Source organism: Cucumis sativus, chromosome 7 (assembly GCF_000004075.3).
Source record: "Cucumis sativus cultivar 9930 chromosome 7, Cucumber_9930_V3, whole genome shotgun sequence".
In the NCBI taxonomy this organism is placed as follows: Eukaryota; Viridiplantae; Streptophyta; class Magnoliopsida; order Cucurbitales; family Cucurbitaceae; genus Cucumis; species Cucumis sativus.
Window position 1 is genome coordinate 1,626,397 of NC_026661.2, and position 23,529 is coordinate 1,649,925.

The following is a 23,529-nucleotide window of genomic DNA, read 5'->3' on the forward strand; positions in this document are numbered from 1 at the left end:
CACTGCACGTCACTAGTCGCATTTTTACTTCATCCAAAGTTGAGTGCCTTTGCGCCGCTTGTTCCTTCATGCATTGCACGTCCAACCACGTCGGTCTCCTTCATCATCATTTGTTCACCGATTCTGTCAAAACTTCCAGCTACCGTCAGTCGTCGAATTTTAGTGACTTTGTGATTGTTGGGGTTTTGTTGAACTTTTTCTAAATTATACGATGAAGTTAAGAAAATGTTTTGATTTGCATTTGTGTTGGATGTGAGTAAGAAAAAAAAATGTTAAAGATTTTGAGGGGAAAATACACCAAAAGAAAAAAAGAATGTTTAAATTTGATAGAATAACCTATATTTAATAAACGTGTTTAGTAAGGTTTAAGTAAAGGGTGAATTTTGTTATAAATGCAAAAACATTTAAGTAAAGGGAAAAGAAAGCATTGGAGAGTTGAATATGAGTAAGAAAATAAAAAAAAAGGAAAAAAAGAGAGAGTGTGGTTATTAGTTTAAAAAGTTTTCCATAAATATAAGTGATTAGAAGTGGAGTTGTAAGGTAATGGGATTTAAGTGAACCAAATAATTTCCATATCTGAAATTACCCAACGGTCTCATTCTCAAGATTTATTTTCCATAAATTGAACTCTCTTCTTACCTATAAATCAAACTTTCTACTTCACCTCCACACAATCAAAAACCAATTCTTCAATTAACAATGTCTTTTGCTATTTCTAATCCCATTCAGTACCGTCTCTACGCCTCCGGCACCGGAGGCAATGGAGTATTACAAGTTAATATAAGCTTTATCCAACAAATCATCTCTGTTTCTCCCCTCACCGGACGTCCCCATGAAGTCCTCCATCAAACTCCAAGGATTCCGTACCACAATGCTCTCTTTTATCTCTCCTTACGCCAACTCCAAAGTCCGTTGTTCTACATCACTCAAATTCTCTCCTCACTCAACATCCGCCCTGCCGCTTCCCAAAACATGGCTCGTCGTATCGCTTCCCACATCCTACAAATGCCTGACAGAAACAGCGAGACGAATTTCCATATCCTCGCTGAAGTGGATTTCATTCGACTGATTTGGCTGCCATCAATGGGTGGAGGCGGTGCAGGGGCGGAGGAAACAGTTGTGTTGGATGAAGCTCCGCCGGCAGTGAAGAGGGGAGTGGGGGTGGCGAGGGGAGAGAGGTTGAGATCGGAAGAAAAGATGGAGGAATTGGGAGATTGCAGCATCTGTTTGGATGAATTGAGTTGTGAAAAGAGGGAGGTGATGAGGATTCCTTGTGGCCATGTTTACCATGAATCGTGCATCTTCAAGTGGCTTGAGAATCACAATTCTTGTCCTTTGTGTAGAAAGCCATTGCACCACGACGACGACGACGAGGAGGAGTACTCATGGTGATAATTCATCCATTCTTTTTTGTGAAGTTTTTCGTAATTGGGATTCTAATTCTATCAATTACTCTTTCTTCCCAAAGGGAAGAGAAGAAAATTCTTCAATCCTCTGTATTCTTTTACTACATCTGGTAGTAATGATCACAACTTTAGCAATGTTAATAGTAATACTATGCACAGATTCAAATCTTGTTATATTCTCATCACTACTTTTTTTTTTCTTCTAATCCTAATATCTGTTTTTTAGTTTATAACATTTGATCTGTTGCTCCCTACTTAACAATCTAACCAAATATAAAATTCAACAACAGAATACCTAACTAAAACAAAAATCTACAGTCCAATACAAATAATACTTGATTCATTTATCTTCAAAATTCACAACTCTATGCTCCAAATAGCCATTCGAGATGCCATCTGAAGTATACATGTATGCATTTTGTACATCAAGTTTGTTTATTTCAAGTTTAATTACGTGTTAGGGGAAAAATTCCCTTTTTATTCGTAATTCAAATACAAAAAGTATTAATCGCAAGTCGGAATCTCGACTTTAACGAACCCTAACCCTCTACATGTTCACTCGACATTGCATCTTCGACCTTCCTCTTCGAATAGCTCGTCCTTCTTTCCTTCTTATCTGCAAACTTCAAGAATTTTCGGAGCGGCGTAGCACCGGTACCCGCGTCGGCGCTGGTGGTTGAAGCTTCTGGATCTTTCTTCAAATGGCGGTTGAATTGACACATTGTGTTGAGAAAATGGAGCAAAAGAGCGAATAAACAGACACCGGCACAAATGGAGAACAATCCAATGAAGCTCTGCAAGTGAAGTTGTTTGGAATCGGAATCTCCTGAACTGCAAAGATTTTGTTGAGAACCACTTGCTGTGAATCATTTAAAACCTATAAACCCACTTAGATGAAATTATTTCTTTTGAATACCATTAGTTGCATTATGTGTGATGAGTTAATGTTTAAACTATTTTATTCTTGTTTGTAATCAACATGATGGTCTAGGTTTTGTTGCATACAATGTTACAAAAGAGGTGTACTGGAGACTATGATCAGTGAACAATGATTAAAATGGGTGATAACGATACTCGTTGGTTTCACATCAAAGCTATCGTTCAACAAGAAAAGGAATTTTATCAATCGAATTCATGGAGAAAGGGGGGGAATGGACAAGTAACAAGGATGGGCTGGAAAAAAGAGGAGGAGATCAAGACAACGTTATTCTAAAGGGTATTCAACGGTGGTATATAGATATATATATATTGTTAACGAAAATTTTACTAATAAAAATATAAATAAGATGATCGAAACATGTAATTAAACAAAGTATTAAAAAATACAACAGGAAGATAGATAAACAACCAAAAGTTAAAAACATAATCGAAAGACCTAAATCAAAGAACAAACAAGTAGTACATGTGTAATGATTAAAAAAAATACGGAACCGTTACCTGAATTTTGTTCAACATTAGTAGTGTTTTTAGCAAGTTTCTATGCCTAAATGTTACTTGAATTTTGTGTTTAATCTCGAGTCAATTCACTTTTATCGATAAAATTTGTACTATACTGTGTAAATATTTTTATTCATTCGGTTATATTTAATGATTTTTCTTTTAAAAATCTCTTTTATTTTTCTAACTAAATTTCAAAATACTATAATTTTATCCTTTAAATTTGATTCCTATTTAGTCTAGTTTACACTTTTTTTTTCTTCCAAAATACCATCCTTAGTGTTAATTTCTACCGATTAATTGTAAATAATATACAAAATTGTAAGAATTAAAATTTTTATGAAAATCTCCACTGGTTTTCATTATTTTGGAATTTTGTGTCACAAACCTACAAAATGAAACTATTTATAGATAATTTAATAAGTATGAAATGAATTTCATGACTACTAAGAATTGATATCTTCAAGACACATGACAAAGACGTTGGATGATAAAGGAAGTGACACGTGGCTATGGACACAAGTATAGTGGGACATCTATTTTTAATAATATTTATACTACTCTTTTTAAATATTCATTACGTATCTGAAATATGATCGGTTAAAACCTTACTAGAAAAAAAAACTCAATCAAAAGTATATATTTCATATAATTTATACACTTGCAAAAATACAATTTACTCCTTACAGAGACATCACTTGAGATCTCTGAGTTGCTGCATTCTAAAGTCATCTCCAACTTACTTTTCATTTGTAAAAATATTGTTTGAAAATTATAATTATATTAATTAAATTGCTAATGTCTATGCTATAATTTCCTATATGAATTGCATATGCTTCATATCATATGTTTTGTAATGATGACATTGTGAAGAAAATGTACCCATTTTTTAGAATCAATGCATGAATGCTTTTTAAATTTAACATTGTACTGGTTCCTCAATTAGTAATTTGAGTTTGCGTAGAAATATGAAAATGTGATTTGATCTCTAATTCTCTCTTCTGAATATTTGTATATACTTCACTCCAGATATAAGCTACTTGAATGTTCTTGAAGTTGAAGTTTAAGAAAAGTGTTTCAAATCTTCAAAAGATACAAGATTCCAAGAAGCATTCAACTGCTTTAATAAATAGGGAGCTCTCTTTCCTTTTATTTTTTTTTTAAAGTCTTTAATTCATAAACTCGTTAGACAAAAAGAAACTCTCTTTTTATAGAGTTTCCAAAGAACCAATAAAGCCTTTCAACTTCGATGGTCATTTTGCGCATCAATTAGATTTTGAGGTTTGTTTGTCTTTAGACCAAAATAAGTTTTTTCCTTTTAATACGATGAACCCAATGCTTATTTAGTCTAATGGTCATGGTAAAAAATAAGTAGGTATATATCGGAATCCTCTAATTCTTTTTCTTCAATTTTAAATTGATATAGATGTCAACTTTTACATAATTCTAAATTTAATAATTCTTCTTTATTTTATGGTGAATTTGAAAAATGACATATTAAAAATTCACTTAGGGATCCTAATAAAATGCCTTAATATATACATGAAAAATTTGTAAATAAAAATAATAAGACTAAATCTAAAATTCTATATTTTTTATAAATATTTTAGTTCAGATAAAATTGTGAATATAAGGAGGGTTATATAAATTAATATAATTATGAGTTAAAAATTGAATTTGTAAGATACAAAATTGAGTGCTTATTTATTTATTTTATTAAAAAGAAGAAAAATAAAAATAAAAGCCCCAATATTGAAGGAGAGTTTATGTGACCGACAGTGTGTAGAACTCACCATTGGACACACCACCTTTCCTTCATAATAACACTTAATTGGACATATCATATCGTATCATATCATATGAAACGGATCTTAATTATTCACAAATTTCTTCCCATTATATTCAATCCCCTCACCGACACTCACTCTTTCTTTTTACACCCTTTTTTTTTATATTCAAAGTATAGAAAAGTACCTTATATAATTTAAAGGAATTATAATTAAATTAAGTCTGACTTGATTCTTAAAAATTATTAAAAACAAAACTCAAATGTTGTTGGTAATTAATACATAGATCTCCAAAAGCTAAGAGGAAGAATATGAAAATACTAAAATAACAAAAAGAAAAAGTGTGGAGAAGAAAATATAGTATTGGATGACGCAAGAAAGAAAAATAGTAACAATTAGAAGCAAAGGAATTTTGCGTTACTTATACCCAAAAAGAAAAAGCAAAGTAGAAATTCATTATGTACTTCAAACTCTTTCATCTCCCTTCTTAATTGAATTTGCAACGAAGATCTCTATAATCTCTCTGTTCTTCTTCGTCTCAAATGAGCGTTTTCTGAGTTATCCAATCAAGCCAAGAACGATCGAAGAAGCAAACAACATGACACCCATCAACAACGTTACTACATTTTTGCCAAATCCGAACTGGGATATATTTTTTTTTTCTTTCTGTCCTGAATCTAGCTTGGAATTATAGAGCAGCATATTATTCAATAAGATCATAAGAGCCTGAATTTCATGATCGATTATACGGTGGTGTGTGTATATAGCACGCTAAGATTATTATTTCACTCCGTCATCGAAATTCTTCGAGTAATTAACCGAATCGTATTTAAAAGTTTGAGGAAGACCGACGCGATCAGATCGAATGAGTTTACGGAACTCAGACCTAACTTTATAGAAAAGATGTTTGAATTTGAAACTACCTCTGGAGGAATAAGTAGATCCAAGAGCTTTAGTAGTTTCTTCATGATCATCGTTGTCGTTCATCTCCAGATCTCTAGCGAAGGCAGCTTTACGAGAGAGGATCCAGGACCATCCCCAATCCCACCACTTACGGAGAGAAGTACGGGTGAAATCGCGCATTGAGGACATGGATTTGGATCTGGGAAAGGACCAGGAAGTAAGGGGAGAAGAAATAGGGTGGATCTTGAAGGAAATGGAAGAGAGCCTCCGGCGTAGGGTTTGAGTGGAATATTGGTGTGGTTGGGAGAGAGGGAGAGCGTCGTTGAGAGGGGGAGTGGGTAGAAATCTCCGCCCTGGAATGGAAGTCATAGCGGAGGAGGGTGATGATCGGAGGAGGGTGAGAGAGGGAAAGAGAAGTGATCAGAATTGAAGAGAAGTGTTTGGGGGAAAAGAGAGAGTGTTCTTATTCGGTTTTTGGCGGGGGGGTGGGGTTGAATATGATTATCGTGGGCCCCCAACTACTTCTCAAATCTCAAATCTCACTCCCAATTTCTTCTTTTAAAATAACCAAAACAAAACAAAAATAAATTAATAAAGGATAATATATATATATATATATATAATAAGATAAAGACAAATTATTTCGTCGAGGGCATAACTCAATTAGCACTCGTATAAATGATTTTTTGTCCTCGTATTGATCCATGACAAAGTTTAAATTTATTAGCTTATGAAAATTTAGACTTACATTGTTCTATGTCAAAGTTTAAGGGACTGTTTGGAGCAAAAAAAACTATTTAAAAATCTTCAATTGGTTACAGTAAACACTGTTTCAAACATCTTCAATTTTTCTACACTTTTACTATTTGACAATCATCATTTTTCTAAAGTTGTCATTTAGAGTAAAAACTATCTAAGACTATAATAATCACAGGAAATACTATTTAAAAGTTTTCAATTAGCTACCCTAAACATTATTTTAAAACTTCTTATTTACTATTTGACAATCATATTTTTTTTTATTCTTTGCTTACAATATTTATTATTTTCTTATCAAACTAAAATAATCTATAAATAAAACACATATTATTATAATTCAAACTAAAATAATATATACCCCAAACAAAAATCATAATCTAAGACTATAATAACTTAGCTCGTTCTTCCAAATTAATGTTGCTTACACCACTTTTGAAAAAATAACGAAAAATAACTATGTGTCATTGTTAGAAATTAGAATGTACTAAAGGCATGTTAATTATTCATATTGTTTCTATCGCAATTTTAATGAGCATGAAATTTAGGTCATTTTGGTACTTCACACTCTAAGGCTATTCGTTTTTTTCTCCCATTGTTGCTACTAAGGGCTCCTCCTCTACTCTTTGCAGTCTCGTTCAACTAATTTAATATGATAGTATTCTCATGCTCGGTCTCTTTCTCTTACCTATATTGCTCTCTTGTTGATGTGTGTGCTCGTAGTACTCATGCATCGCTTATTTGAACTCTCATCAATGGTGTGTGAGAAACAATATAAATAATTAAATGTTGTTAGTGTGAATTAACGATTATAGATTTTCATTTCTTGTTATGAGAAAAAAATAGAAGAAACGACATTGACTAACTCAAAGTTTTGGTCATTTGTAAGAAAATTTCATAAGTAGTGATTTCTTTTTTCTTTTTTGAATATTTGATCTAATTATAGATGAGTTTGGTTTAGAGTTTCAAGATATATTATTCTAATTCTAATATGTGAGAATAGGTTTAAAATGTCTCCGAGTAATTTTCTAATTTATTATTTTAAATGTTGATATGACGCTTTTTTTAAATGGTCTTTTTCTCTCTCCTCCTTGAACTCGACCACTCTTACTCCTCTATTCCTCTCTAATTATTTTTTTCAATATAGATTTCAACAAATATCCTTGAACTTTTCTCTTTGTTTAGAAAAGAACTATGTACTTTACAAACGTGTAATATCACCGTTCAATTTTCACAAGTGTTTCATAAGTGCTCAAACCTATTCTAGTAGTATAAATTCTTCAGAATTTTGAACAGAAATCAGGATCTAAAACTATGTTTTCATCACCTAAATTGATGTGGTGAACCAAATATCCATTCTATATCACTTACCATACCTTTTATATCTCAAATTTCATCCAAACAATTTCTTCTTGTTAAAGGTATATCTAAAACGTTTATGAAAATAAGGGCTAATATTGCAACTCTTAAAAGTTTTAGGGTATTTTTTAATCGCATAACAAATTTCAAGATATTTTTCATAATTTAACATTATTTTTGCATTAAAAATTTCATATATATAATATTTAAGATATTTCAAAATTTCATCAAGCTATTATAAAAACTTGAAAACTAAAAATATAAATTTAAAATCTTAGGTACTAAGTACTGTTATATATGAAAATTCGATAATTAGAATGATTGAATTTTTATAATGGTAATGTGAGGATCACAAAATTCAAACATCTAATTTATACACTTGTTTATAACTATTTTTTTCGATGACACTAGAAATAGTGTCTTGTACACAAATATGGAGTCGAGTCAATGATTCAACCTTTCAATCCCTACCTATCGTGGAGGAGAAAATTAGTACTCATTTTCGTGCTTTCTTTAACATTGAAGTTGAACACACTTTTTTAACATTGTGATTGTAAAACTTTAATAAAAATTACCTCCAAAAGCCAATAGGCTTCAATTTCGATTTGAATTAATATTGGACGGATTTTGATTGTTGACCATTAATTTTGAACAAAAATCTAATTTTGCCAGCTAAAATATAAGTTTCATGATTAAAGTGTACATAAAGTAAAGTTATAAGTTTACTCCTTAAATTTTTAATTGTCTCTCTAATTGCTTTTTCAATTGAGTTAAAGTGTATAATACATCTATAGTCATTATTTTTATATCTAAAACACTTAAAATATTTGACATTCTTTACAAAAAAAAATTACTAAAATTGTAAGTTATAAATTGATTTGAGCATCTAATAGGATCTTACGTTTTTAATTTTATGTCAATTAAATCCATAAATTCTTAAAATAATATAATGGCTAGAAGGAACAAACACTTTTTCAAGTTTAAGAATCTATCGAACAAATTTTAAAGATACAAATCAAGAAATTCATTGAACTTTATATACATGTGCGAGCATGAACCAATAACATGTGATGTAACAATACTTCGTCTTTAAAAAGAAAAAGAGATTTTATGAGACGAATGAGAAGAAATTGGTGTGAACTTGAGGAGACAGAGCATTATCTAAGTTTGTGAAAATATTGCAATGAGCATTTCAATTAAAGAGGTTAATAGCCATAAATTTCTGATGGCAGTGTTTTGAGATGGAAGATGACAATATTTATGAGCCCAGCCTGGTGAACTCCATTATTTTTTTTTTCCAGGGGACCATTCGCATTTATTATTTATTCTTCCATTATTATTATTATTATTATTATATATACGTACATGTATGTATGTATATATATATATAGTCATAATCATTAAAAGAAAAAGAACAATAAACGGTCTCCATGCTATATATATATATATATATATATATATTAATATCATAACAGTAGGCTTATCAACTAAAAAATTAGTGAATAAATGGTCTTTTTGATCAACTGATCAACGTAAGTTTAAAAACCATATAGTCATGTTCCTAAGCTAAAAAACAGTTTAATTTAGTCTCAAAATGAGGTCATATTGAACGAAGATACTAATGTGAAGAAAAAAGAACAAGAAAAATCTCGTCCGAAAAAGATGACACACACGCTACTTCTCTTATGGTTCTTAATTAGCTTTCATCAAAATAGGTTTTTTCTAATCTTTGCTAGCATCAACAAAATTTTCTCGTGTTCTTTTCAATAATTGCCAATTCGTCCTTTTTCCTCTCGCTCCCTCTGTTACCCACTCTTCGCTCTTGGTTTTGTTACCTACACTTCCACTTTCTCACTTATTTTTAAATATTGAATGCTACAAATCATGAGTGTGGCTATAGAAATCACGACCAACTAAAGCAACATTTGTCGTAAAACACGAACAAGAAAACTTCCAAAAGATTTGAAGGATAGCTCATAGATTAAGGCATGAATCTCATTTGAAGATTCCATGATTCCACACCTTACTCCAACACTGTTGTACCAAAAAAAAAAAAAACTAAAATAAAATGTTCATTACCTTGTAAAGTGCTTCACAAGGATAGGAAAGTAAATTGGAAGGTTGACCTAAGTAGCAATCATATGTAGCTTTTCCAATCTTTATATGGACTCCAGCCTGAAAGAACGAAGCCTTTGAACAGAAATGAAGGACAACAAACATGTGTTAATAAGAATAAATAATTTCCCACTGTTTCAACAGAGCTTTATCTAAGAACATTCTCACATATATTTCTATGCTAAAATGAACTGTGGTTATAACTTTTCCCAAATTCTTTTGCCAATGCCTGACTTCCTCCTCCTTCCCCCCACAGAAACCAAAACCACAAAAACAGTTGCGTAAATATGTCTAGCCACATCGGCTTTGCGCCTGCAATATGAAAGGGTTGAAAATAAATTGTTGCCCAAATACCGAGTCCATACAATCCCATCTCCAGCACATCTATGTCTCATAGTTATAGTAGCCTGCTCAGAGATCTGATAAGTAGTTTTAAATTCCGTTTTGTTGCCTCGTCACCGGTGAATCCAAGAACTTCGGAGCTCAAACTCTGAAACATTGAGATAGAAAGGATAAACCAAAGAGAGAATTACAAAGATAAAGAAGTTGTAAAGAAGAGTGTTTTATCCACAGAGCATGTGTATATTGTACAGTGCATCGAAGCTCCCTTGATTAAGTTTGCTTGAGATGTGAGTCTCAAGCTTGATTTCCTTCTTTATTTTTAAAATTTTTCTAATCTTAAATAAAAGCTCTATTTTCTTAGATTTATTGTCTTACTATTCATCATGTATTAAAATTTTATTTACATTTATTCATCATGTATTAAAATTTTATTTACATTTGTTTGTCTTTTACCCTTGTGCTCGAAGCTATCATATGCTTTAATGCACCAAAGGCTATAAAAAACACTGGTCGGAAAATCAAGAAGAGTTTGACTAATTAAGAACTCACCTCTACGTTCTTCAAAGTATGAATTAGAGTATAAATGGACTTCTGAAGCAGTTCTGTGTTCTCCGGGGTCAGAATGGATGCCTGCACGCTTCTGTAAAACAGTCTCAAAGAACGTGAGCATACATCATGTAAAAGAAATTCATAATAATTCACAAAATATATTTAAGTTTGGGATCAAAGGAATGGAAGAAATGAACCAAGTTAACAGAGGCATTCTTTCTTTTATTTCTGTTACATTTTTACAAGGAACAAGGAATGTTCCTATGAAGTAACCAGAAACAGCCTAGAGTGTAGGTAAGTGTAAGGTACCTAGATAAGTATGGTATTAGGCAAGAGAGTATAATGGTATAATGGTAGTATTGTTAGGCACCAAAGGTAGTTATGCGAGGTCTTTGTCCCACATTTTTTAGAACTGGATGACCAATGTGGCACTTAAAGTGTCTTGGCTCCCCCACTCCAATAGCTGGTTTTTGGGGTGTGGTTCTCCAAGGTGCTTAAGTACGTAACAATGGTATTAGAGCAGTTTGTAGATGTTTTGGACTGGAACCGGGGAAATGTTCTAATTGAGTGTGACCGAGTGAAGTACTGCGGGAGTAGCCGCTGAGACGTCGGCTTCCCGAGGATGGGATATTGTTAGGGACCAAGATAGTTATGAGATGTCTTTGTCCCACATTGGTTAGAATGGGATGACTAATATGGTACTTAAATGGCTTGGCTCTTCCACTTCAATAGCTGGCTTTTGGGGTGTGGTTCTCCAGGGTGCTTATGTACCTAACAGTAAGTTGCACAACATTACAATAAGAAGACACCAATTTGACAGTTGGATATGGCAGGAAAAGTTATGGTAAAGCTCTATTCACAGTTTCCTCGCTGTTATACCTCGAAGAAACTACTTATTTCAGCTATTTGGAAATTCAAAAAGCACAAGGTTAAAGTTTTTCCGTAGATGTAGACGCTTGGTAAAATGAACATTGTGGAGAATCCTCAAAGAAGCATAGAGGATGGAGTATTTTTGTTTCCTTTTCTTATTTCAAGGATATTTGTTCCGTAATTGTTCTTTCAGCACAGATAATTGTTAAAAATTGCTAGAATATTTTCAAATTCACAAGTATTTTCATAAAAATGCTTAATGGAAAATTACTCACCATTTGTGGTTGGATTATTTATTGATGAAACTCACAAGTTTGACAAACGCTAGTTAAGCGGATGGAGAAGCATAAAAGAATTTTTGACAAAAAGAGCAAGGTTTCTCCAAGTCCAGTGATCTAGACTAGTCTCTAGGGAATTGTCAAAGGATTGAAAACTGTAGTACCTTTTCATTTCCTCAACAGTGGTGCTTTATTAGAAGATTTGTGGCCATTCAGAAATCAAAACTTATCTAAATTAAAATTTTCGATATCGAACTTTAGAGTAGTTTACCTTAAATCTTCCGTAGCATGTGAAAGACTTCTAGTTAAGCTTTCAACTTCCTTTAGAAGACCACTGTCACGAACCTCAGCAAGCAAAGGTTGAACATCTTCAGCCATGGCTTGAATCTGAGACATCACTACATCAAATCAAAAGAATTTGAATGAGAAGATAATTAAATCTGTGGGACTATATATCTAACTCACCAAAATGGACAGACAAACAAGAGCCTAATACATTTTAATAAAACAAATTCTTGGTTCCGTTCAAAGGCCGAATACCAGAACATCTAAAACAAGCACCCATTTTCTAGCCGCAACACAACTCATTTATGTCATAACTATAAATGTTTTTATCATATTTGCTCTTTAAGAGTTTTTTTAGCTACAATACAGATTCTATGTAGTACGTACTGTATAGGTCAATCTAGAAGCCAAGCCTAACAAATTATCAGATTCCATGGAATAGATGACTTACGAGTACTTCATAGCTCACTCATAATTTTTAAATAAGCTTTTCATCCTCTTTACGAAATCTGTAAACATGCCCTCTACGTAGTACGTACTGCATGGGTCAATCTAGAAGCCAAGCCTAACAAAATATCAGATTCCATGGAATTGATGACTTACGAGTATAACTCCTTACTCATAATTTTTTAATAAGCTTTTCATCCTTTTAACGAAATCTGTAAACATGCCCTCTACGTAGTACATACTGTATAGGTCAATCTAGAAGCCAAGTGTAACAAAATATCAGATTCCATGGAATTGATGACTTACAAGTACTTCATAGCTCCTTACTCATAATTTTTTAATAAGCTTTTCATCCTCTTATCGAAATCTGTAAACATGCCCTCTACATAGTACTACTGTACAAGTCAATCTAGAAGCCAAGCCTAACAAAATATCAGATTCCATGGAATTGATGACTTACAAGTACTTCATAGCTCCTTACTCATAATTTTTTAATAAGCTTTTCATCCTCTTATCGAAATCTGTAAACATGCCCTCTACATAGTACTACTGTATAGGTCAATCTAGAAGCCAAGCCTAACACAATATCAGATTCCATGGAATTCATGACGTAGGAGTACTTCATAGTTCCTTCCTCATAATTTTTTTTATAAGCTTTTCATCCTCTCAACGAAATCTGTAAACATCCCCTAGAGCTACCAATATAATAAATTTTTATAATATTTACAAAATATAAACAATCACAACTTGAATAACTATTTGTCTAGAAACCAAGCTAGCAAACAAAGATTAAAGCATGAAATTGTAAGGAGTCACACCTTTAAAAGCAAAGGCTTTGCTTCTTCAATAACCAAAGCAACTCGCTGGGCTAATAAAAATGTATTGGTAAGCCCTATTTCCTCTGCTTCCCGTCCAAGCCGAGTGAAAATTCCAACTAATGCATCCAAACTTACCCCTTGATATCCCTTAATTTTCTGCTTATCACATAATATTAAGCCTTCTTGAATACATTCTGGATCAAGTGGTCCTGCAGAAGGAACTGGGATAGGATCCCGGGGAGTAATGTCAATCATTGTCTCCATAAGAAGACCTGATTGGTTTACTTCAACCAATGAATTACGGGGTATAATTATTTTATCATCTTCAACCTGCAAGATGGGAGGTAGGTCTTATTTTGTGCATTAAAAAATGTTAAAGAAAAGAAACTCACGCCCATAGGCAAACTATTATGATGAAGATTACATGAACTACAGGCATATGCTGCAATGCTCATGTTAAAGCATTCTTAAAAGCTTTGATTATCAAGGAAATGAAAATGTCACTCTTTCTTTAGTTCTTTCTTCTCACACATCTTAGTCAATGAAATTTTAATCTCTTTAAGTCAATGAGCAACCCTCTTCGTTCACAAGCTAAAAATAGGAATGATAAGAAGTGCTTTTGTTTCATCAAAAGTAAGTTTCAAGATTTTTATAGTTTTAGTTAGATAATCAAAAGTGATTTTTAAAATTCTAAAAGCATGCAAAGTGCTTCTATGAGAAACAATTGTTAATGATTCTTCCCAAAAGTATTGATAGAAAATGTGTTTTCATTTAAAAGCGTTTCTTTTTCAAACCCATCTCAAACACATCCTTCGTAAGACAAAACAGTATGTTCTAGTCAAACAGGGAAAAGGTATGAATAAGAAGCATACAGCATACCTCAACAACAGTCTCAATACACCTCAGGGAAGGGTTAACACGAATGACATTGCCTACAGTAACTCCTCTAATTCTTACAGGAGTTCCAACAGAAATGCCACTAGCCTGAGCAAACTCGAAGACAGCCAAGTATTTTCTAAATTTAGACCGTAGTTGAAAGCCTCTCAACCAAGCCAAACTGAGTGTGAGGAGTATAGCACCTGACACTAGGAACAACCCAACCCCACCTTCCCATATGCTCCTTTGACCGAACCCAAAATTACTCAAAGGACGCAATGTTTGCCTCCACACAGTACGAGGTACATCCAGAAAAAGGGAAAGTGGATTCCTTCTTTCTGAAGATGATGGGGGCTGACTATGACCAGCATCAGCAGATGTAGCCTTTATCTGCTTCACTTTTGATTTCAGACCCAATGGGAGATGATAAGAGTAAGACAACCTACTTGAAGATCTATGTGGAAGGGTAACCAAGGATGAGGGTAACGTCACAGAACATGTTACAACCTGCACACGAATATCTCCCACCATTTTTGCACAACAGCAACTGTAAAAGAAGATTTAAACAACTGCCTGAGGAAACATACAATTTTGGAACTATCAGCAGATAACTCAACTTAAAGAACAACATTTATTATTTTCCATTATTAACTTGATGTTGAAAAAGAACACCAAGTCATAGACAAGTCCACGTTCAGTTCAATGATCAAGAATGGCGCCCATAAATCAAAGCAGAGGTCATCATAAGTGAAAAATAGTGCAAGTAACTATCAAAGATAGAGAAGGAAAAAACAGATTGGTTGCCAAGGAATGAAATAAAGTCTACTTAGATGATTTAACTAGTTGGTCTAATTAAATGGAAAGTATATTTAAGATCCATAAAAAGTTTCTGCAAGAACAAGCGAACAAGGACGTGAAACCATATATCAAGAGAAAAGTCATGATTGGTGGACAAATAAAGCATCTCATAAGCAACAATGAAATAAGGAATCAAACAAGCAGCTTCAATTGTAGTGTAGGCTAAAACGCTTACTTTGACTTGGTTATTTAAAGTAAATGGTTCTACCATGTGAGCTCCATAAGTGAAAGTATTCAGCTTTGAATCAAAATAAGTTAAAGCACAAGTTGCTAATAAACCTATGACTACCAAGAAGGATAAAACCCCATGAACAGAAAAACTAGAATGTAAAAAGGAACTTTCTGTAACAGTCAGACTTTTAGTAACCTAGACGTAGTCAAAACTCATAGATTCTGGCATCTATTAAGACTTGACGTTTATTTTGAAACCAACTTGAATTCAACATTTATAGAAACTCATATACTAACCAATTCAAACTTAATTTTTTGGGATCCCAAATAGAATATCGGAAAACCTCCAAATTCTTTAAGATAACCAAATAAACACAACGAAAAATTCCTTGACAAGAAAAGAGACTTGAACTAAACGTGGAAATGGTTCAAATAGATTATAAACATAAATAAGATATCTCCCATTGCACTTTGACCTGACTCTACTGCCAGCCTAGGTTCTTTTTGTTCTTAACTCAAAAGAAAGTTTTGGAAGAAGAAAAAAGGCAAATATTTTTTAAAACACAGAGTAAGAGTCCTCGTTGATAGGGATGTGTCATAACATGCAAAAGCAACATGCAGGTTTTATATAGAGGGAACTGATGTAGCCTAATTACTAAAAGGAGAGAAAATTCCAAGAAACTAACAAAATCTTTATTATGAATGAGAAGATATGGAATACAAGCGGGGATTCTCTATTTATGGAGAATTACAAGAATCCTAAAAGGATAACTAAAGGGTGTTAACAACTAATTTGGTAATTAAAACATAATTAATCAAAGATTAACTTCATGCGGACACACTGGGTCAGAAACCTCCATCGGTTCCACTTGAAATGTCGACAACTGACTCTGATACTATTGTTGGGTATTTAACTACCTTGGAGAACCACACCCCCAAAGCCAGCTATTGGGCTGGGAGAGGCAAGCCACTAAAGTACCACACTGATCATCCCATTCTAACCAATGGGGGACAAAGGCATCCCATAACTACATTGATTCCTAACAAATACATGGTTAATATGTCTTTCATGGTAAACACAGGGGATCACATACAACATGAAATAGTGCCCAAATTACCACTTACACAATTTCAACAGTAAATCCCACCCTGTGAGCTTATGATGATATTTCAAATAATTTTGTGAAACAGTAAATCCCACCCTGACCCTTGCATCAATTGAAATCCAATTTCTTACAAATTCTTTTCTCCACTACGAAATTCTTTATCTAATTCAAAAATATAACATCAATAAATCAGAACCTCAGTCCCAAAATCAGGTGGTAATTGAGTGTTTTAGTTTGGGAAACACTAGTGGTCCAAATCGAAATCAAAACTAATGGAAAACACCCAAAAACAATTCACCCACTGCTACTGCAGAAGGATGAATGTCTGACTGAAATGTGACAGCACCGTCAACTGCAAAATCGTAAACAGTGGCTGGCAGCAATCGATAAAGTGAGAGAAAGAGCAAGATCCGGTACAGTGAGATTTGAGAGAGAGAGCATGATCTGGTACCGAGAGAGAGAGAGCAAGATATAGTGGCTGCAAAGTCGTTTGGAAAAGAGGAGGATAGAAGAGGCTGCAGAAACCGTTTGAGAGAGAGGGATTCAGGCAGTTAGGCTGTGAGAAGAACAAAATTTCCAGCAAGACGGGTTTGAGTCTGCCAAAAACTGAACCAATTCAGTTTTATTTTATTTTATTTTTTTAATTTTAAAACAAACCCCAAGTGACTACACTAAGTCAAAATCACAATTTTCCCAATCCAACCTACTCCTTATGCAGCCCAAACCTAAATTTCTCAATAGATGTTTTAAGCTCAAACAAATTTGGGGAACCAGGTAAATTTACCTAGGGCGTCACACTTTCAGTTTCTGAACCCCACATGTGTCCAGAGTAAATTTTATACACAATTCAAAACAGATGGAAGTTTTCCTCCCTAAATCACCCCTCCATACATGACACTTAGCTTCAGTATTCTATTTCCTTAAAGTTACGAATAATCTGTTTTCTCGTACTTTTCAAACAGAAATGGAGATCCAATTCACTCTCCCTGCCGCTAAGAATCATATCAGTAGAATTTTCAGATTCCAGAGACGGAAAAAACAGTAGTAACTAGTAAGCCCTCTCCACTACTTACGTTCGTTTAATACACTAACATAAGTAACGTAACACAACACAAAGCACAAAAATCCAATGTACGAAATCAACCAACCAACGGCATCCTCCTCATCAAATCAGCTAAGCCTAGATATAAAAGACGAATTCTCCCAAAATAAATAATACATAAAAAATCCACATCCAAAAAATTATTCACAACAATAAAAAAGACAACGAAATCCATGAAATTATAGCAAATCCGAACTGATAGCATAGCATAAATTACGCACCGGTAACTCGAGATTGTAACTACACTAGAGTAGAGATGACATCCAGCCAACAATTCCAAGCAGCAGTAGAACAGGAATTAGAACCAAGAAATGGGTGAAAATGGGGAAGAAGAGAACTGTTTGAATACTGCCATTTCCGGACTCTGAAGAGCGTTCTCGTAGCCAAAGTTTAGACGCTGTTACCATTTTAACCCTCGAAATTTTAGACCCATTGGAATCTACGATGCTTGTGAATTAAGCCCAACTAGATTTTATCAAATTAAATTACCATCGCTGCCCCTTCCCACATTCAAATGGTTCGAGTCTGCCTCCGCTAATCTCATTCAATAACCTACGTTGATATTAAATTCGTCTTCATTCATCTATTTAAGCTTTTCGATTCATTTATCTAAGATGATGTAAAAACAATAATCTACCTAAACTCAAGTATACTCACTCTATCTTTTTATTAAAAAATGTATCCAAATTAGAAAGTCTGAAAGTATGATTAAGAAATGAAATGTTTCGTTACCATAATCATATGAACTTAAAATATTAAAAGTTACAAATGCATTTTTCTCGTACTATTTTCAAATAGAAAATGCATGTGAATGACGTTTGTAGAATACTAGTTTTCACTTTTCATTTATAAAGTAATACAAATAAGAACGACAAACCAATTAATACGACAATAACTACTGAGGTAAACTTTTATAACATTATTTATTCAAATTCAAAATTAAAATTAACTTCTTTTTTCAATGTTAGAAAACCTTTTTGCTCCTCACGTTCTAGAGACGTGATTTATATATATTTGAAATTCAAATTGGACCTTACCATAATTCTTTTAAAGAATAGTACAATAATTTTCTTTAACAGTTATTCTTAATTCCTATTTCACCTGCCTCTGATTAAATTACATGAATAATATAGATGGCCAACGTTGATAGACGCCAATCATAATATAGACCACTTTGGATTAAAATCGAAGCCAATCCCCTCATTAGCCTTTCCATATGGCAACTCAACTACAAAAAGAGAGAGAGAAAGAGAGAGATGTTTCCATCGTATAGAACTTCTATAAATACATCAAATATGTGAATTAATGGAAATAAACAGTAATTACAATTGGAACCATCATAAACATTCAACTTACATAAAATCAAAGAAAGGGAAGAAAAAAAAACGACTCCCCCTCCATTTTCTGTGCTCATGCTCTCTAAAAAGAGGTTCTTACTGCCTTCCTCAACCCTTGTTTACTTTAGCGGTTTTGAACCTCATTTTTATCTAGCTTTCACCATCATCAACTCAACCACAAGAACTTGCATCCAAGTTGGAAATCGACAGTCGGAGATTGAATTCCAAACCGATTGGAAGTGTTACTACTTTCAAAAAAAGAACTATCAAATGCCAAGGCCAGTGAAAGTTCTGCAGAAAAAGAGTGTTGAAGTTGCAGTTAAAAGATACTAAAATGTCCTCAGCCTAATTATTGTTCATTCAAGTTATATCTTAACCTCACCGTTTCAGTAATGAAACCGTGTATCTGGAGCAAACCCAGATCTGGATTAAGTTCAGGGTAGAGAAGAAATAATTCTTCTAGAGGATGTTCAACCTTTTCTTCTCCAACCATTGTACTCTCAGTCTTGCTGCGCCAGAAAGCCATTGCATTAGCATGGTCTATACGTTCAAAGAGCACAAGTTTTTTTAATCTTGGGATGTCTTGAAACACTCAAATTCAATTTAACGTTTAGTTTTATAAGTTTTATACCATACAAATTAATTTTGAAAGATTAAAATCGTGTTTGAGGATGATTTTCAAACATGACAAAAATGATTCTAACAATTTTAAAAACAAAATCCCGGCACATGGCATTCATACAACGCGAAAATCAAATTGGAGCGCAAAGGAATGTTCTAAAAAATATATTTTATTCCAATGAGAATGACTACCTATTTCTGCAAGATGTCAAACAAACGTAATGATAAAACTTAAACAGAAGGCAAATGCTCTTAAATTCATAAAAGTATGTATCATTGACTTACATAGGTTTGCCAAAATGCCTCATCTGGACTTCCTTGAACACAATAGGAGCTGCTTCATTACGCTCAGGGATGAATTTGGGTGATTCAATTTTGTTCACCCCGCCCTCATCAGAGTGCTGAAAAATCACCTGCTAACTCAGGCCAACAAAATCCCTTGAGAATCACAACCCCAGCAACTGTTGAAGTCTCTTTGTTCCACTGTCAATAAGAACATGCATAAAAATACGTTTCAGATCCTAGTCTATGATTCATGCAAAAGATTTAATGATAGGTCACTGACATTAAAATCACGCCAAAAGTAACATAAACAATATAGAGCGGCATGTCAACAAGCATGTGTTTCTTACAAAAACAAAATTCATTACTTCATCATACCTTTTAGAAAGAGAAGGTATCAACTCCTGACAAACTTGAATAATTACTGAATCACTTCCCTTCGCCCTAATATGAGTCTGTTCAACTTCTGACAATGCAAAATGAAATCAACAAAACTCAGCTACTAACTTAAATAATACCTATCAAGGAGAACCAATTTATAACAACTCTAGTTATGCCCCTTTTTAATTGGTCAACCTAACGAGTGCATCCAAAGTCCAACCTATTGTCACCTTCTAAAGGTTTTTACAGGTTAAGTTTATTTAATATACCATAAATATTGTAGGAAAGAGACTGAAATCAGAGCTCAGACAAAGACATACGTAATTTGAGAACACATACCAGGAAGGTCTTCTTCAATTGAACAGTTGCTATTTAGATATAAATTAGCACACCAATCTAACTCTATGCCTTCATTCTTTGCAAACTCTCCTAGCAAGCGGCCAATGAAATTATAAGCAATCATGCTAGTTTCATCACAAGCTTCTTGAACCACAAGGTACTGATTCTTAAACGTGCTTGGCTCACTTTGCTCCATCTGATGCATGGAACACATGTTGAAAGCACTTGAACAGGGTGTTTTGGCAGTATCGCCAGTAGTGCTGTTACCCAACAAAATATTTGGTGTGTCTTTATTCTCCACTTGTTGGTTAGAAGACAGGTTATACGCATCATGTTGACCTTTGGATTCCATGAATGAAGGGTGGTAACTAAAAGAAGAATCTAAAGATCCCTCCCTCTTGAAATGCATCGGTGTAGAATATTGAAAAGACTCCACATCTGCATTATAACTTGGGGACAATATATTCCCCACTGAAGAATGATCCAAATTGGCTGGCATTGACTCCCCCATACCTTCAACATAAACAGAGCGGGATTCATTGTCTTCTCGAGGCAGTCCATCACAGCTATCCTCATCGTGATCATCAAGATCATTATCACTTTCTTCTAACTCTTCCATATATGCATCAGCAAAGTCATGTTCAAAGTCACAGTTAGGTAGTAAATCCCAAACTACTTGTTTCATCTGAGCACTCAGACTAAATACACATTCCACTTCCTCTTCAATTTCATCTTGTGAGAAAACTGAATGTGTCGCAATTTGAGAATCTGCATTTATCAAAGCTAGAGCTTTCAAAAGTGACTTTGGCACAGTGTCCATATCACTACATTCAAAAAGATAGTCTATTAACATCCTCTTAATACAAGATCTTAGACTCCTATGAGACACTTTTGCATTGGGATCCAACAAAGACTTCACCTGTTTGAGCTTCTGAAAGTTAACCCTCTTGCTAATAGACCATATGGCTTTTACTATTTCATTGTGCAAGCTTTTCATTTGGGGTGAGAAGTGATAGAACTCAATTATGGACGAATTATGGCGACCCGGTACTAGTTTGAGTGATAAATCAGCCACCGCCATGGCTTTTGCAAGTGATTCTTGCAATTCATCTCCTTCACCAATCGATGAAAGCATCTTCTTACTGATCTTTGTAAGAAGATTAATCAGACAATCACGGCCCCGCCCATGCCTATTACGTTTCATCTGAGGCATAAACCGAACACCTACAAGCTTTCGATGCATAGCTAAGAGAACTTGGGTGGGCAGGTCTCCTAAACCATACAGTACATGTGATACAGCATCATGGTTAGAGAACAAACTTGATGTCAAAGTTGTTGAGCGTCTTCTTCGAAAATTTTTTGAGTCATTGAGAAGTTGAGCCAATTGTTTAACAATTTCCAATTGACGGCAATCTTGACTTTTACTTCTCAGAACTTTTGGAATAAATTCCCTGATGGTCCTTTTCAGCTTACAGCGAGTCTTTTCCAATTGGGCAGAGTTTTCTGTAAGTACTACAGCAAGAAGGTAAAGTCCCCTGGTGCTCAGATCATTGAGACACGACAAGATGAGTTTTCCAATTTTGCAAGAGTCAAATATTTGATCAGCACGAATACCAAGATGCCTTGTTTCAACACCTAACGCTCCAAACGCTTCTTCAACTCTTGTTTTGACAGTCTCGTAAAAAATCTGAAAAACAGAGATTGAAAATGACAAAACACAGAAAGTAAGGTTAGCGTTTTCAAAAGATGGATTGTTACATAAATAATATTGTAAACTTGGGACTGAAGCCAAGCGAAGTAGACAAGGATTCAGAGTTAGTTTCCATTACTGCCTTTGTACAATGAAATAAAGTAATTGAGGGAAGAAAAAGGTGGAAAATCTACTTACATCATCTTCTCTCAGCAACGATTCAGGCAGGTTTCTAAGAAGACAACAACAAACCATTTATTAAAGCAAGGAAACCAATGTACTAGTTTTAATTTAAACAATTGGTCAAACAAATTTTCACTTACTGTTTATTTAAAAAGTCTGAATGATCAGGATACTTTCGTCTAGACTCAGATGTAGGAAGCCCCAGCAGCCATCTGCATACATTCGACAAAGTCAGTTCTAACAAACCAGCCTACGTACAAACCCTCCCATGAGTTCTCAAATACTAGAATTCTAAGACACCCTCTCCAGCAACAAATTATTAAAACGATAATAAAAGAACATTCCACTAAATTTATAGAATCCAATTCCAGAAGATTGGAAATTGCACTATCATAATCCAAAAAACTAAACTAAACAAATACCATCGGAACACTACATTCATATGAAAAATTCGATTAACTAGGTTCAATTCTTTCAAACCATGAAATTGGTTGTCAAAAGTTCAACATCAATAATTTAAATCTTCCTTCTAAAATTCTGAAACACCACCACCAGCTACAAATTAAAAAAAGGAAATTAGACATCGTTCCATGATTGTCATTCATCCAAAATCATGTCAGAACCATCCAAATGCTATTTACCAATCACATACTCTAAATTTATAGAAATTGTTTCCAGAAAATCGGAAACTGCAACATGAGCATCCAAATGACTAAAATAAACAAATCCCACCTGAGCACTGCGCTGAATTCTCTGAAAGAGCTAAATTGGTAGTCGAAAATCCAATATCAATAATTCAAAATCTATTTTTCACGTCATTAAAGTGCAAGCAAACAGATTCATAAACCGATTACGGACAAACATATACCTTCTTTTAGATTTCAAAAGGGCCTCATGACGCCGAATTTGTACCAGAAGTGCTTGAGAATCGGTCTGACAAAACTCCATCGGATTGCTAATGTTCCAGTGTACACTAGGGTTTTATTTAAACAGTAATGGAGAATAAGGGTTTGGCGAGCGGCATAGAGAGAATAAGGGTTTGGCGAGCGGCATAGAGAGAAGAAGGTTGACGTGATAAATCTGGAAAGGAAAGGGGAAAAAGGAAAAATATTTGACTTCGGGTTATGGCCGCTTCGGTTGATAAATTAGATAACCGAACCGGGAAATGAAAAAAGATGGAGGGAAAACCATGAAAAAATAAAAAGAATGGCCGATTGTTATTGAAATCACC

The 23,529-nt window shown here is 33.9% G+C and overlaps 3 protein-coding genes across 8 annotated transcripts; 1 reads left to right on the top strand and 2 right to left on the bottom strand.

Annotated features, from left to right (window-relative positions):
* Nucleotides 1-699: 699 nt before the first annotated feature.
* On the top strand, nt 700-1,392 carry LOC105436225 (E3 ubiquitin-protein ligase RDUF1). The gene has a single exon (XM_011661392.1). The coding sequence runs from the start codon at nt 700-702 to the stop codon at nt 1,390-1,392; it is 693 nt and encodes a 230-aa protein (XP_011659694.1).
* An 8,377-nt stretch (nt 1,393-9,769) lies between these two features.
* LOC101220839 (protein TRIGALACTOSYLDIACYLGLYCEROL 2, chloroplastic) lies at nt 9,770-17,899 on the bottom strand. 3 transcript variants are annotated; one of them, XM_011660339.2, is made up of 6 exons: nt 17,687-17,899; nt 14,232-14,775; nt 13,353-13,682; nt 12,074-12,189; nt 10,655-10,745; nt 9,770-10,253 (listed from the first exon to the last, which is right to left on the bottom strand). In XM_011660339.2, exons 2-6 carry the CDS (start codon nt 14,757-14,759, stop codon nt 10,161-10,163), a joined length of 1,158 nt encoding a protein of 385 aa, XP_011658641.1. In that variant the 5' UTR covers nt 14,760-14,775; nt 17,687-17,899; the 3' UTR covers nt 9,770-10,160. The 3 variants fall into 3 exon arrangements, 2 of the variants coding, with proteins under 2 accessions (XP_011658641.1, XP_011658640.1); XM_011660338.2 differs by having other exon boundaries at nt 14,232-14,801; nt 17,687-17,876; XR_004218397.1 differs by lacking the exon at nt 9,770-10,253 and having other exon boundaries at nt 12,074-12,200; nt 14,232-14,801; nt 17,687-17,887.
* Nucleotides 17,900-18,614: 715 nt separating this feature from the next.
* On the bottom strand, nt 18,615-23,432 carry LOC101214737 (hypothetical protein). 4 transcript variants are annotated; one of them, XM_011660340.2, is made up of 8 exons: nt 23,167-23,431; nt 22,439-22,510; nt 22,314-22,347; nt 20,426-22,112; nt 20,084-20,168; nt 19,709-19,906; nt 19,185-19,311; nt 18,615-19,093 (listed from the first exon to the last, which is right to left on the bottom strand). In XM_011660340.2, the coding sequence occupies exons 1-6, from the start codon at nt 23,244-23,246 to the stop codon at nt 19,870-19,872; spliced, it is 1,995 nt and encodes a 664-aa protein (XP_011658642.1). In that variant the 5' UTR covers nt 23,247-23,431; the 3' UTR covers nt 18,615-19,093; nt 19,185-19,311; nt 19,709-19,869. The 4 variants fall into 4 exon arrangements, with proteins under 4 accessions (XP_011658642.1, XP_004144955.1, XP_031744921.1 ...); XM_004144907.3 differs by having other exon boundaries at nt 20,084-20,171; nt 23,167-23,427; XM_031889061.1 differs by having other exon boundaries at nt 19,185-19,342; nt 20,084-20,171; nt 23,167-23,427.
* Nucleotides 23,433-23,529: the final 97 nt, after the last annotated feature.